Genomic DNA, 16,471 nt, shown 5'->3' on the forward strand with positions numbered 1-16,471 from the left:
CAGAATCATACACAGCAATATATTTATAAGGAAGATAAAACTGACTTTAAATGACTTCTTTGTTGTCGTTGTAATCTTACACCGACATCTACGGCCCGCTTACGTACGACAAGCTCACACATTTGCCACTACGGAGCAATTTGATCGCTGCTCAATAAACAGCTCACGGGGCTCGTTTGTTGACGGTGGAATCATTATAGACCACTTAAGCGCTGAAGGACATACTGATATCTGACAGACCGGTCAGTGTGCTCTCCTGTTTCCTGGGTGTGTGCCTGAGGAAGACAGGGAAGCAGGAGTTGACTGAATGGACTCAGAATGTTGCATTTTTCACTTATAACACAGATTATACACATGTACAGTGTTAGGTTCTTGATTGTACTGAGATCAGGTCAAGTAAAAGTTTGTCCGTTTGTTATTATATACTGGTGTTAATTGTCTTCTTGTAAAGGAAAACTCCAACTTGTTTTAAAATTAAATTGTTGATTAAAAGCAAAAACAAAAAGCAACACCAGTTAGAAAATGCATTTTTTTCCCCAATCTGAAAGTCCCTTATATGCAACAAAATGTAGTTTATAGTCCATTATTCTGCAGATACAGAGAGCCACATGGAGGGAGGTCAACGTTCCCAGATTAAAATAGAGCAATCATCCAGAATATATTTAACCAAACGACTTGGAAGAGAGCAGGGGACCATGCTTCTTCATGAATGAATCATTTTGATTTTATGTGCGTTGACCCATCTTAACCTTTGCTATTTTTAACCAGAGGGAGGTGCTGTTGATCATCACCCCCATCTGGTAGAAAGTGCTAATTACAGTCAGGTCTAAAGCATAAATTAAGTATATTTATGTTGCTATCCTATGTCAAACTTGTGCTCGTTTATACCTGCTCAAAATTGTTGAACCCTTTTAAATATACTATAATCCAAAGATCATCTTTTCTTGTACACAGCAGATCATTATCGACACAAAATTATTGAGAGTCTGGGAAAGTGTGACACTTTCAAGTTCCATTTGTGCTTCATTATAATGTGCTTAGAAAAATCACTACACTAGGTAACTCAACTTACAAATAGAGTGCACACAAAAAATGTAACAAATGAATATTTTCAAATACAATGATCATTTATTTTGTAGAAATTGTATAAAATACAATAAACATTTGTCACATTTCTCACAAGATTATAAAAAGGGGATGCAAAAAAAAGCATTGTATATATTTATATCTGTAAAACTGAATGCTTACATGGGCTTGCACCTAAATAACAATAATAAAACAAAGGTGGTACTCTTCAGACCAAGGTCGGTATCCCATGTCCTCAGTCCCCATAGGAGCAGCGTTACATCATTTAGTTTAAATTACAGGATCAAATGAAACTACTCAATGCCGATTTCAGCCATCTGAAGACTTCATTACCCACAGAGCTTCAAAGAAAAACAAACAGAACTCAAAAGCAGGCAACCAAAGTTGCTTAAGTTTTCAAACTGGTTGACTAAATAGTGAATATGTGCAACTGTGGTCCGGTAAGGAACAAGTGAATCTGTAAAGCTGATGCTCAGCTCTGCAGCTTATTAAAAACCACAATAATCCGTCCAGTCGTTCATCCACTCTGGCATCACTCGTGCTGTCGCTTCATAGGAGAAATAAGTCAGTAAGTTCATCTGTTTTGTCACCTAATGTCTGCACCGTCAGCCGCAGTCCTGAAGTCAAGCCAGAGGGGTTTGACATGAATGTGTGATCCAAGGTCGATTACCTGGCTCTGCATGCAACCGTTCATATATACAAAGAAAAAAAAAAAACCTCAAAGAGGACACACCTTATCACCATTTTTAAAAAATGGCGACTGAGAAACAGTCAGCATTTTAGGCCATGTGGAAAATCAACAACCCTTATCAGTGCTCAACTATAAACGTGAATTGGATTTTCCTAAGAAGTCTTCTGAGGAGATTACGTCACTTAAGTTAATTAAAAAATATATATATATAAATCTCGGCAGTAAAGGCTTTTTAGGAGGTCCAGTGTGACTGTACAACTGAGGGTCCTGTAGTCTTGTCAGGTGAAGCCGCGTAGTCTGAATAGACGTTTCAATGAGGAGTTTCAGTAGGAGAACTTGGGATTTACCTTTAGTGTAAACAAAATATAAAACCCCATCAGCTTAGTTCTTAAATATAGCCTTGGTCATAATTTAAAGATTGTCTTGCAAGTAGAAAGGGAAATAAAAGAGAGTCCAATTACATTGGGGTTAAATCTCACAGTGGTTTGCTTACGTATGCGAGGTCAACCCGAAACCCTCGGAACACCCGAGTTGTGCGTCACTCGTCTTTTTCATGATTGGCGTTTCCATTCATAACTCCGTTGGTGTGGTGTGCCCATGTCTGAGCCTGCAGCACTTTAGGCAGCCTCTTGCCCTTGGTGTAGGCGTGGTACCAGAAGTTGAGGAAGAGGACCAGGAAAATCAGGCCGTACGAGCCGATGATGTACACAAAGATGGGGAACTGGTAGGGGCAGTCCTTCATGAAGAGATACTGAAAGATGTGGGTGGTCACCATGACAAACTGGATCTGCAAAGCCATAAACAAACAAATCAGCGACTTGCGGTGCAAGGATTTAGGACAACAGATCTTTAGCAAACACACTGAACGCACCAGCTGGATGGTAGTGAGGTATTTCTTCCACCACAGGTACTTCTGGTAACTGGGGCCCATGGCAGTCAGGCCGTAATACGTGTACATGAAGACATGGACGACACAGTTGAGCATGGCATGGAATGTTCCCATGCCACCTGAAAGAGGGAGCATAGTTTATTAAAAGTCACATTCAAAAAGCAAAATTATCGCAATAAAAAAAAAATCAACAAGACTTTTAATAACGATAGAACGCAACCTACCCGCAGCAAAACGAACACCAAACCACCAGGTGAAAGGCATGATGGAGTGATGGTAGACGTGAAGAAAGGTCACCTGGCTGTTCTTCTTCCTCAAGACAAAGAAAACCTAAAAAAAAAAAAAAAAACAAGTTGACAAAAAAGCACAAGTTTGGACATTGCTCAGATTTAAAATAATAACTGCTACTTACAGTGTCCAGCATCTCAATAAACTTTGAGATGTAGTAAAGCCAACACGTTGCTGCCATCTAGAGGAGACAAACATTTCAGTATCTGTGCAACACATGCATGTGTACATGAAAGTTTGGTGCCAAATTCAGATGTGCCTTACCCTCACGCCCTTTGGGGAGAAGTCGATCAGGTCGCAGTGAAAAGTGTATCCGGTGCCCCAACCCGCCATTACAAACTACAACAGTGAGAAATTAGTATTAGTACAATTGTGTTACATACAAGGCTTTATATATATTTCACAATTACTGCAATTGTCATTTTAAAAACAAAAACAACCTTACGTCCTGATTTTTTTTTTTTTCACTTCAAGTAATTTACGAACAAAGACATCAAGTGTCTCAGCATGCTTGCTGAAGTTGTGCACTTCTAAAAAGGCGACATTCACAGAACGCATTCCAGGTAAACGGAAATGACACCCGTCAGTCCGGTTTACCCTCAGATCGATGAACCAAAGCAAGATCATTGTCACGATTCTGTTCTCATCAAATGAGCCCACAACGCAAAGAAATACTTGTGTTCGGACTGCGGAAATCTCAAACGCAAAAGAGACTAGAACGATGTCTCACCTCATAGATCATGTACAACGAGAGGGCGACCACGCCGAAGTTGTAGAATATCAGAATCCCTTTGAGGTCGAAGGCCTTGCGGTTCTCCATCAGCCGAGGCCCCAGCGAGGTGACAAAGTAAACGTACGCGACGATGACCAGCGTTTGCGGGAAAGGGGACGACATGAAGAACCAGTCGGCCGTGCGCGTGTCTGCAACAGAAACGCCGTCTGTGAGCTCATCGTTTGAATTAAACCGGTCAAAGTGAGGGGATCAGGTTTCTAAGTCGTGGATGAAGCAACTCTGGAGTGAACGGTTTATGACTCACCAGCATTGAGCATCAACCGGTCATAAAGCATTACAGCCGTCGACTTCAAATTAAATTCCATTTTTGGATCCTTCGTCTTCACCTAAAGGGCAAAAACATAGGTTAGCAAGGAACTGTGAGTGATTTACTCTTATTAAATTTGTCAATGTAAATTCAAAAACCTTCACACTGAGGTTCTATTAAAGGGCACTAAGCAGTTTGTCATGTCGACACCCTAACTGAAGGCAAGTCGCTGCAGACAAGTTGACTTGAGTAACCAAAGCTACTGAATGAATCAGGCAACAATGAATCAGATTTCCTCCCTGTGCAACTGATGGGATGAATAAAAAGGAGGCTACGCCGATAGATACTGCTCTGCAAGCATCAAAGTCAGACAAAGCCAACAGTGTACGGGGAGCACAATGAGCGGCTGTCTGTGCCTCAACAGTGACAAGAATCCATTGAAGAAACATCACACATGTCCAAAACAGGAACCCTTTGTTGAAAGACTGCCGCGCCATCGCAAATCATCTCACTTTCACCAATCTCAACTGTGACAAACACAGATTAGGCAAATGTTAGACTTCAAAACTTTCTTTTCCCCACAATCAATTGGTAGTTATGGTATACCTGTGCCACTCCTTAAAAAAAAGGAGGTCGAACAAAAAAATATTGCTTTTAAATATATCCGATTATCATTTCTGAAAACACAGATTGTGATGCAATTACTTTGTTGGCATTTACTCACATCTGCTACGCAACACGCATGCCAACATGACAGGTTTTCAAGGTGTGTCGACCTGAACATAAGAGGCAGCTCACTGGGCAAGGTGGAAAATCATTGGGTCGACTGAGGGGAAAAAAGAAAAAAGGGACAAAGAAGGCATGGCTGTGTCTAGAGTTTCTCCTCTAATGAGGACATGGCAGGTTTTGACACGCTGGGTCTACGTTATAGCCGGGTATCCTGATGTAAAGCAGCAACTCCCATGGCACACACACCCTCTATTAACAGCATTTCAATGACAGCTCCTATCACAGTTGAAAGAAAACAAAAAGTAAAACCCCAGGCTGGAGTAAAATGCTGTCCTACTGGCTACATCCAAACTGTGGGCCCTATAATAATGGCCCAAACCCTGATTTTTTCTTTTTTTTGAAGCTCATGACTCACTTTCTTCTTCAGTGTGAACAGTCAAATTACATATTTTTCTGTTCCAGTTCAGGCAAACATTAATATGTAATCCTGAACAAAACCATACATTTTTTTCATCATTAATAAAATATCTAAAAATCAGCCAACTGTAATTGAATTGGGCACATTCTAACCAAGCATCAGAATGGGGAAGTAAAGTGACTTCAGTATCTTGGCATGCTTGTTGGTGCCAGGACAAACAGCTTCTCCATGTGCTTCAGAAACTGAATATACTGGTATGTTCACTCACAACCATATCTAGGCTTTAGAGAATAATTATAAACTAATATAATGTGAGCAGCAGTTCTGAGCAAATACAATACCTTGTTGCCCACAAAACACAAGTGACTGATGATGAAGTAGCACAAACCAAAAGTAAAGAAAAAAAAACCAAAAACACTCATATTTGGGCTCACTTGAGCCTGTAGTGTGAACAGAAACCGTAGTGGAACCCGGTTACAATCAAAGCCACGAAACAGGTGCGTAGACACATCAGATTAATGGGTTTTCCAAGCAGGTGATGCAGTTTTTTGGTTCCGTGTTCCTTTAAATGGCTTTCACCCAGTCTTTGGTATTAATACATGGTTGAATTCAGGTTTATATTAAAATGAAACACATTTCCAACAATATATAGCTCCCGGCGGAAGTAAAAAAAGAAATACCGCTGCAAAACAGGTGAACGAGAAGAGCACACAGGTGTTTCCTCCATCTCCCTTAATTGTCTCTCTTCTGGTCCACTTTAGAGTCGAATAACGTGGACAAACGTGGAAAAAGAACAAGATTAAAGCGCTCACCTTTACTCCTTCTGTTGCTGTTACTCGATGAAACTCTTTGGTGCCTTAAAATTCCCCCCGTGAACAAAGCACCTGTCCACCTGCTGCACTTTCCCCGTCCGTCCGTGGGTGGGCGACTCTCTGCTCATGAGCTCACACACACAGGAAGCGCTCTTTAAGATACCAAGGGGGCGGGGCCTGTCACATAACAACGCCCACCGCCGCTCCTGATAGGCTACGTTGTGAACGTGTGGGAATTAGTGTGACATGCTATTCTTCAAACGTAATCTTTTCTATAAGCACAAATCGTTAAAGGATGAATCACAGTTAGGATTGCAAAAGTCAGAGCAAGGAAATAAGGTCGTTTTCCCATTGCTTTTATTTGAAGAATTTTTTAAGATAAAAAAAAAATCAAGAAAGTTGTACATTATGAAGACAGAAACTGTGTCCGAGACAACAATAAACTGCTCACATTAGAGCTGAGGGATACAGCCAAAAATATACTAGTAAAAAATGTATAATTATCTTTATGAAACGTCAGATAATTAAAGACTCAGTGAAAACCTGAGTGAACGTTTAAGAAACCATTTAAACGTGGTTCGTTAGTTGAACAAAACAACATTTAATTGTAATTATGTCGTGTCTAAAAGTGTGTTTTGCACAGTACCAGTATATCAGTGTACATTGAACACACAGTGAGTGTAATATTTGCCAAGCCCTAATTCATATGCAATAAAAAAAAAGGTGTATTTCAAAATAAAACAATTGATTTGGGTCAGAAGTGCTTATGTAAATCTGTGAAGGGGGTGGGACAGAGAGCAGACTGAGGTTTCTGTATCGTTCTCTGCTGTTAGTTTCAAAAAGGACTGAAAGTAAAACAAATGCAAATTATTTTTTTTTCAGGAACAACAACAACAACAATAGTTTTTCAGTGCCTGGTTATTCCCATGAGAACAGTAACTAAAATAGTAAGTAAAAAAGACTGCCACCAAACCTGTTAAAAACAAAGCTTTACTGAGTTCCGTCTCCATCACCGACAATTTATATTGTTGACAAGGATCTTTCGGGTGATTTTGTACGATGAAAACCTCATAAAGGGTGTGAATTTATCAAAAAAAATGTTTTGCTCGTCTCATAATTATACAAAACATGATTAAGATACCTTAAGGTACCTTTCAAAAACAACAGTGAGAAAGCAAGCAATGAACAACAAGCAGAAGTACATAAAGAAATAAAAGCACAGTAACAACCTGCCCGTTAAAATAAAAGCACATGGAGAACAAGAAAGTTACAATATTCCATATTAGAATTAAAAATCCACCCTGAAGAAGTGAGTTTTCATGAGCAGCAACGAAACTTGGGGCCTAGATCTTTCCAGGCAGGTCGTTCCACCGTCTGGGGAAAGGCTCGGTAACGCTTCAGTTTCACCCGAGATCGGGAAACGACCAGTAAAAAGCCACCTGAGGATCTGAGTGTGCAGGCGGGTGGAGTTGACACGTCAGGTAAATTATAATCTGGGGCAAGGCTGCACAGGGCTAGCAATAACATTTTAAAATCAGTGCTAAAAGCAACAATGAGAATGTTATAATTAATAAACAATCAAATCAAAAGACATATTTACAAAGCTGGAGAATTATATACAATTGGCTTAAGGCATTTATTATTTCGTATGCAAAGCCTACACAGGTGACATCTCTCTGAACCTATTATTCCTTCCACTGGGCTTGTCATTTTTTCATGACAACTTAATTGCGGAGGGATGTGTATTCATTTGCATGCTCAGTGAACCACGAGTCCATTTCCATACACAAAACATCAGCATTAATCTTCATCACTGCTCCATGCATCCTGGAAGGCGGGGTTCACCGAAGGCTGGCTCGCAGCGTCCTGTAAAAGAAGACACGGAGCTCTGTGTCACACTGTATTCATCCTTACTAATAAAAACACACATACACTGAAACACAGCGTCAGCGAAAAAAAACCTAGACACTAGTAAAAGAGCGATGACAACTGCTGCCGAGAACATCTTATGTGATCTGAAGCACGGGCGAGAGGAAGCCATTTGTGACTGAATAAGCACTACGAGAATGTTGCAGGTTTCTGTATGCATCTCTACACGCCAGGTAACATCGACGTACCATGACGGAAATTCCTCAGGTGACTCACAGTTTGTCTGTGATTTCATTTCTGCGACGTTGGTAGGTTAAAAATACACTATTATAGCAGGGAGTTTGACATAGGGCGAAAGGCAGGGTACACCCCGGACAGATGCCAGTCCATCACAGGGCCACAGAGACAAACAACCATTCTTTCTCACACTCCTACACTCAATTTAGAGTGTCCAATTTGCCTAATCCTCACATCTCCATGTTTTTTGACTATGGGAAAACCCTCTGGAAGAACATAAACTCCATGCACAGAAGCAAATGTGTAATTAATTCCTCAAAATAACCACTTTTATCAGCCTCTACCTTGTTTGAACTGTTGGACTCCTCTTCCACAGCTGAGGCATGAAGAACAGGAACCCAAGCCAGGATGTTACAGTCTTTCCCTCCACTGTACAGCTCCTTTATATATATATATATATATATATATATATATATATACAAAAACAAAAGACAAAGAGAGGCAGAAGAGTTGAAGAAGGGAATAGAAAAGCATCACACAGCCATTACCTTCCCTTTTAAAGCCATGTCCAAAAACAAAATCAGCATTGACAACACGTTCACAAAGTCAAATTATCAATCATGCACTGTACGTGCAATTCAAGCAACAATATGGAACGGGAAACATCAGTCTTCACATGAGAAAGGAGCGAAACGCATTGTCAGAGCGACTCGACTGCATTCTTGTGAACTCTTCGCATACAACAACACAACCTGTGCAGGATACCGGATGCTGATATTGCTTAACAATAAATGTGTGGTTCTGTCATACATGTGGGTGACTAAGTTTGCCTAATCGTTATGAGCGTTACTGAAGATAAAAGACGGGTACTGACACTTGTACAGAACATGTAGACAGATAACAAACATGTTAGTTTTTGTAACTTTTTAGTAAGTTTGCATTATTCAGTGCCACATGACCTCTTCTACATTGTAATTTTAAACTTTGAAGCTCAACTAGAGCTCTTGACTGTGACATGGTTACTTTTGTGCAGTTTAACCTTTCTGAAAGTGTCACATTTAGGCAGAAAGAACCAATTTGTGTCACAACGAGGACATGTGTATTTGCATTTACAGTCACTAAGTATACCTCAGGAAATGTTGACTTTGCCGTGTTATCCGTCACAGGTAAATTTGAAACTGCCATTGGGATTGCAAATTTATAATAGCGCCTACTGCACTGCCACCGGCAGCAGGGTATTTGAAGAGACAGTTTATCTCGTCTATAAAAGGACAGCTGACAGATAGGTGGAAACACAAACAAAGACAATACTGGTGCTAGATAGAGAGGTATAGTGGGCAGATACAGGAAAAAGCCTCCACCCGGGTGTGTCACCTGGTAGTCTGGGTGGAACTCGCAGCAGTCAACATTGTTGTAGTGCCCCCGGAGCGTCGTGACCAGCTCTCCACTGTGGAGGGCATACACCGCGACGGAGCTGCCGCACGGCACAAACGCAAACTCAGGGCTGCAGCCGCGCGACACCGCGAACTGGAGCTTTTTACGACTCTCGTTGCAGACCTTGCCATAATTCACCTAAGGGACACAAGAGGAAGGGATACAAATTCAGACAATGGAATGTGATACTAATTCCTAGATAAATATAAAGCGTTTTCATAGGAAGAACAAGATACTATTTTTCTCTAATTTTCTCTTTGACTGTCTATAATTACTACCTTTAAAGTTGCTGCTGGTCGAGAGGTTAATTCTTCTGCACTGGACTTCAGTAACATCTTGCTTGTTAAAATTTTTGGTTTCCACTGATTCCAGTGTAATGATTACATGACATAATCAGAAAAAGATCCTGAGAAAGGTATTATAAAACCTGGGTCCCCTTTAAAGTTGAAAGCATGTCTTTCCTTGTGTAGTTTCCCTTATTTAAACAACCCTTAATAATTTAAAGAATGGGAATTCTTCTTCTTCACAATAATATCCATTTTATTTACTTATATACACTTTATTAGAGGATGTTTTATTACTTTTTGTGCTAAAATGTGTCATGCTTTACTTTTATGTCCCCATGTTATGTGCACCACACATTCCCATCATAACACTCACAAGCAATCTTTTACATTTGCCCAGGAGAGAAAGTCATCAACGCTCACTGACGGGGGAAAAAAATCCCACCATGGCAACTGTTGCATGAGGCAGAAATGCAGAGTGGAAGATCATGTGAGAGCCCAGTACAAACAGCGCCTAAAGGTATTGTTACGACTGCATGTTGTTACTGTGATGTATGCATGTGGATAAGGATACATGTTTTGTGTGCACCCAAGGCTATGAAATTAAGACCGCGTACTATTTTGTGTTTTAGTAATAAATAAAATAGTATTTTAACCTAGAACGGCTTTTATATCCACTGCAGTAACAAAGGCAGCCCAGGCCGAACTTGAAAACGACCTGGTAAATAGGAAGTGACAAACTATACATCATGCTTAAAAACAAGCTTGGTGCGGTTGTTGTTGTTTTTTTGCCAAAATCAGAACCTGAACAGCAACATTCTGTATTTGCTGCTTTCTCACTGACTGTAGTAGTAACAAAGAGAAGGTGACATGCACTCAATCTCAACTGTGTCATTGCTTCATGTTTTAATCTGGGATTGTTCTTTAAATCAATGAGATTAATGTAAGTGCAGATAATCATTTTCTTTTTCCTCCAGTGAATTGCAAGTATTGTTACGACTTTAAAGAATGCTAATTGTGGAAAGTGAAAGACAACATTCAATACTGATGATCTAAACAGCCTTGTTTAACTAACTGCTTGGGTTTTTAAGGTCAACACAGTGTACTGTAGAGCAAGACTGACCTTCTATTTCCAGGTAAAAAATATTATCTCTTATTAAGACTGGAGGCGATTATGTGAGATATCTGGGGAATCTATTCACAGTTTCGTTCAAGAATATGGTGAGGTTAGGACCTGTAATAGCTGTATCTACATTATTCAGTGTTTATTTTTTCAGACCGAAGCCTTCGTGCATAAATCTTACCAGCGTGTTTTCCCCAGTGGCACTATTCCACAGTCTCATACGGTCATCAGTTCCAGTTGTGAGGATGTAGAGGCCATCGCCAGTGAAGCACAGGCCATTCACTCTGCCATTATGTGCCGTGTTTACTAGTAGGAGACAAGGAGGACATAGTAACAGTGCATTAAGCATCCAAGAATGTGTGCTAAAGGTCCTTCAACACACATTCTCTGTGCCTAATCACATCTCACACCTTTCCATAAATCCTATATGCTTAGTGTAAGTGTTTTTTAAACTGTGACTCCTATTATTACACAGCATAGCAATGATAAATTGTTTTAATTGCAAACAGGTTTCCTCAGGACACTTTCTTGATTCCTCAGCTAAACACCGGTACAACCACATCATCATCATCATCAGCTTCATATCAGGTCTTCTTCTTCATGCCCTCAGTTCATATTGTGTGTATGCAGGATGCCTTTGGTAGAATCATTCGATTGTGACAGTGAGTGGTAGATTGATAAGGTAGAGGAAGGAAAAAAATGTTTTATATGTCGCCATACAAGCTAAAGCTCAAATTATTACTCTGCAAATGACACAATTGGGAATGAATAGAAAGAAAAGCGACAGAGGGGACAGTACCTGCTTCTGAGGAGGCTTTCGACTTATCTCCATTGTGCTGATCCAGGTCGAGGAGACTACCAGAAGCCCGACGTACATCCCACACTTTCACCTTGCTGTCTGCACTTAGAAAGAGAACCGGGAGTGAATTAAATAATATATGGTCCAATAGACGAGCCGTTTAACACAGATTTCATAACATATGCTCAACTAAATGACCTTTATACAAGTATAGCAGTGTGTTTGTAAACTAGTGTTTGCTTTTAAAGATTAATTCACATGCTACCCCAAAACACAATATCACACATTTTTCATCATGTGTGCCTCTCTGTGCCAATTGTTTTCAAAATCACTTAGAGTGCCTGGGGACAGCAGCCCAGTGATCCCAACGGCTTAATTAGCAGGTCTAATGTGGCATAAAACAGGTGGGGGACTGTATCTGGCATACGACAGGACTAGGACTGGTGCCACAGAGCACTAGCTTTTTGTGTTGCGGGTGCCATTATCCGTGACTGAGGGTTGCAACAGGGCCAGATGTCCAGGAACTGAGACGACAGCGTGTGTGCTTTGGACACAACAGCACGGTATCTGACACTTTTCTTTGATGTGGCGCCGTGAGCGAACTCTGTGAGGATTTCAGAGGCTGAAACTCCAACAGGCATTAAAGAGTGGCATTAAAGAGGGCTTACCTGGCAGTTGCCAAGATGTGCTCGTATCGAGGCGACCACCGCACAGACAGGACTTCTGCTCTGTGACCTGGAAAGGATACACGGCATTGTTTATTACTGAACTATGTGTGTGTACGTGAGAGTGAAAAAAGCTACTGTGGTCTACTCCACCGACCCTGAAGAACATGAGTCCGTGAACCAGACTTCAGGTCACACAGCTGGACTTTAGGGTATTTGGTGCCAACTAAGAAACATAAAAAAAGAGACAATTCAATTAAGAAATTCAAACAACTTCTATCTTTATTTACAGCACTGAAAGAGGGAATTTATGAGGAAAAATTTAATAGGGGAAAATCCCTTTTAGACATGCAACTTTAATTTACATTATGAGTATTGATTTTAGCAGATTTCACAGATTGTGATAAATGTATCAGTAAAATCTGCTGTGCAAGAGAGCCGGGCTTCAGAAGAGTGCTTCTCAGATTAGGTGTTGTAAATATGACGTATCTCATTGATACTAACTTTTGATAAACATGAGCCAACACACCCAGACACGTATACATCGGAAGAGGGCAAGATATTTTAACAAAGTCATTTAACAAAGAAGATGATTGTCATTCAAATTCTAAATGGCCCCGATATCGAAAGAAATAAAAAGCTCCTGTTTCTTCCTAAAAAGTCTGCAACCTGTTCGACAAGCATGTACAACAGGGCACATTGATGGGGGGGGGGGGGGGGGGGGACAGACATGCCGACTGTGAATAGGTGTGTCAACGGGAAAAGGATGCACATGTATTAAAGAGCAGGCATGAGTAACCTGTTGGTCCTGCTTGGTGGCGTTGTGAAGCAGCACCCAGATTCTTAAAATGTTTTTTTCAACAGGAATCTACCATTGAACCTGATGATTCCCATGTGCGACCACTATCTTGTCCCTCTGGGCACATTTCATAACCAGGGGTAAAAAACCAGGCGGGTCACTGTCGGGGGGATGTGTTATGGGGGAGCACATGGCCGGCACAAACATGCTTGAAGAATACTTGAAGAAAGTAACTGATGACAGGCTGGGTAACTAATGAACTTTCTGTACTAAGGCCAAAACGTTTAGCATGCACCCCAGCTGGTTTGTTCTGCTTCACTTATATCAACAAAAACACACACACACCTGCAATGAGACTGTGCTTCCTGGCGATGGGGGACAAGTGGTGGCTGTAGACATTTTCCTCAAACTCAAAGACTTCAGCAGGCTGAAGAAACACAATATAAATAAAGAGAAAGACAGCATCAGTAAGCTGCGGTAGAAACTCAGCGGCCCCTCAACTATACTGAATATATAATACATGAATATATAGATATGAGAGATGGAGTATACTGAATAAATTAGATCAAAATAATAATAATAATGATATTAAGGCATGGATACAGTGAGATTACCACATATCAGAGCTAAGCGGGCAGCTCACCCAAGCAGCGGAGGTGATTACAATGCAATTCTTCAGCAAATATAAAAAGCCTCTGTGTGCCCCATCTATCAGTGTGTGCCAGTGCCAACACAGACTGCAAACCTCTCACAGACACAGAGGAGGCTCTGTTTGTATAAAAAAAAACCACAACACAGATAGACTATGTGCACCACAGTGCACACACAGCAACACACACTAGTGTAGAAATACACGAAAAATAGAAATAATTTATTATGTATGATGTGTGTTTGTGGGGACAGAGAGACAGGAGGAACGTGTAGACTGAAACAACGGAAGGTCAGTGGGTTCTTTTCTGTCCCTTGTCTGACCTTCGGAGGCAACCGTGAGGCCAGTGTAACTCTAGCACTGCTCAGAGCCTGCCATATGGGACTGTGCGGCACAGAAAGGTAGAAAGCATGAAGCAGAAAATAAGAAAGAATGGGGAAGAGGGGTAGTGGAGCTACAATAAACCGCATAACCAAGTAACCAAAATAAGCATGTTATATAAACGATAAGACAATATGTACAAATCATTATATATATTTTTAAATCCCATAGCTGAGCCATGAATATCATCTTTGTAAAGTTTGTACTATAACATTGAATATTTGTTTACACTGTCAGAGAGATGTTGTGATAAATATTTCGTAAATTACTTTATACTGGACTGCAGTATACATATATATATATCACTTTTAGTGTAGAATAATAAAATGTGCATGTGCCTTACCTTCAATGTCTCAGTGTCCCAGACCTTCATGGTCTTATCAAAGGAACTTGAGACAAACATTCCTGTGTCATAAGGATACCACTGAACTGTCTCAACACTGAATTTGTGGACATGCCGACTCGACCTAAAAAAGGAAAACAGAAACATAAGTGACTAACTGTCAACAGGACAGCACACATCCTATCAAAACAAATTCCTGTTCCCTGTCCCTGGTGGATTGTTATAGTGGACATATTATAGCAATTGTTGGGTCATATTGTTGCATGCCGTCATGACCTTCATGACAAATACAATCCACGTGTTGTATATGAATTAGAAATGCATAAAATGATGATATCAATGTGGACAAAACATGTTTGCTATCATAGTAAACAAACATGTCTCTTTACTACCTGATTCAGGTCACTTCAGTAGAGCACAACAGAATGCTACCCTCTAGTGGACACAATGAGAAATGGACTCAAATGTACCTGCCGACTGTGCAGACTGCCTTGCAGGTGTATTGTGGTTTGCCACTGTAGTTCTCCAGGTCATAGACAACGATGATCCCATCTGAACCTCCAGACAACATGCTAAACAAAAGAAGAGTTCCCATGCATAAATGTAGTTTTTGAATTATTGAAATGTAATTTCCCATATTTGAGAGCTGCAATATCAATTAAATTCATGTAGAGATAATTTTGGAATGCATTGGCCTTGGCTACATGAATAGATTCAGTATCTGCAACAGAGATTAAAAAAAATAAAAAAATAAAAATATCTTGTTTCTGATTTTGGTGTGCTGGGTTCTACTCTACAGCATTAAACCAATTTACCATACCCAAATATCAGCTGGTTGGCAGATGTATTGCCAATAAGATCATTTGAGCTCTCATCCTTCTCCTCTTCCTCACATATACTGTACTTCACACACGGGTATTTAGAAATTAGGATAAAATGGAGGGATTGGGTGAATTGGTCACTCTAAATTGACCGTAGGTGTGAGATTGTGAGTGAATGATTGTCTCTATATGTGGCCCTGCGATGGACTGGCGAACTGTCCAGGGTGTACCCCGCCTATCGCCCAATGTCAGCTGAGATAGGCACAGCACCCCCGCGACCCTCTGGTGGAGGATAAAGCGGTAGATAATGGATAGATGGATGGAATAAGATGGAGCGAGAGATGAGGTCTCTAATTATTATTATTTCATTTACAATATTTATTGTGTTATATGTTTCATTTTCAGCAGCTGGTATACAGTAGAACACTATTTCTGATTTTCCTCCAAGGTTTGAGAACCATTGACATATAGCACATGATGCTTTATGCAATGCCTATAAACATAATACATGTAGTCATAATTAATAGGCCATTAGTAAGCCATCACTCACTATCTGCCTTCTACTGCTTCAATGTCTATTGTGTTAACGCCATTGCCATGGATTCGGTCCACATCTCTGTCAGGATTCAATTCCAGTCCAAACACCCTTTGAATGTAAGAACAGAAGATTAACATGATACGTTTTGAATGTGGCACAAACATAATGATATTCAATGATGGGCATCGTCACCACGTCGGTGCTATATCTTTATTGCATAGGCTACATAATGTAGAACTCACCTTCGTGTTGACTCTGCGCGTCTCAATCGCAGTGGGTCATCCAGTCCAGCCTGCCTTGCTGTAAGAAACCCCAACATCGTCCCAATTTGAAGAGAATACGGCTTTACTTTTTGAGTAATCTATGCAACCCTTGGTTAGCCTAGCCAACAGGCGAACATGTTACCCAAAACGAAGTGAGTTTTGATTATTAAATCAAAACTTGCGCATCCAACACTGCATTACATCTTAATTAACGCTTCCTGGTAGCTAAACGCACTATTTCACTCTCTTTCGAGAGTAGTTCTTGTTACTTTCTGTGTGTTTTCGCATTCATTTCGACTAGCTTTGCGGCTAC

General features: G+C 40.5%; 2 protein-coding genes across 2 annotated transcripts; both read right to left on the minus strand.

Annotated features, from left to right (window-relative positions):
• Nucleotides 1–2,315: 2,315 nt before the first annotated feature.
• Nucleotides 2,316–4,022, minus strand: elovl7a (ELOVL fatty acid elongase 7a; the record flags this gene model as incomplete). The annotated part of the gene is made up of 7 exons (XM_083905165.1): nt 2,316–2,564; nt 2,649–2,785; nt 2,891–2,996; nt 3,079–3,135; nt 3,219–3,293; nt 3,685–3,875; nt 3,992–4,022. The coding sequence occupies 7 exons, from the start codon at nt 4,020–4,022 to the stop codon at nt 2,316–2,318; spliced, it is 846 nt and encodes a 281-aa protein (XP_083761291.1).
• A 2,693-nt stretch (nt 4,023–6,715) lies between these two features.
• ercc8 (excision repair cross-complementation group 8) lies at nt 6,716–16,449 on the minus strand. Its single transcript, XM_083905334.1, has 12 exons — nt 16,138–16,449; nt 15,908–16,003; nt 15,007–15,108; nt 14,537–14,660; nt 13,509–13,590; nt 12,522–12,590; nt 12,368–12,434; nt 11,700–11,803; nt 11,082–11,206; nt 9,434–9,631; nt 8,404–8,499; nt 6,716–7,819 (listed from the first exon to the last, which is right to left on the minus strand). The coding sequence occupies exons 1-12, from the start codon at nt 16,212–16,214 to the stop codon at nt 7,754–7,756; spliced, it is 1,206 nt and encodes a 401-aa protein (XP_083761460.1). The 5' UTR covers nt 16,215–16,449; the 3' UTR covers nt 6,716–7,753.
• Between the last annotated feature and the right edge of the window lie 22 nt (nt 16,450–16,471).

Source organism: Microchirus variegatus (assembly GCF_963457635.1).
Source record: "Microchirus variegatus genome assembly, chromosome: 18".
In the NCBI taxonomy this organism is placed as follows: Eukaryota; Metazoa; Chordata; class Actinopteri; order Pleuronectiformes; family Soleidae; genus Microchirus; species Microchirus variegatus.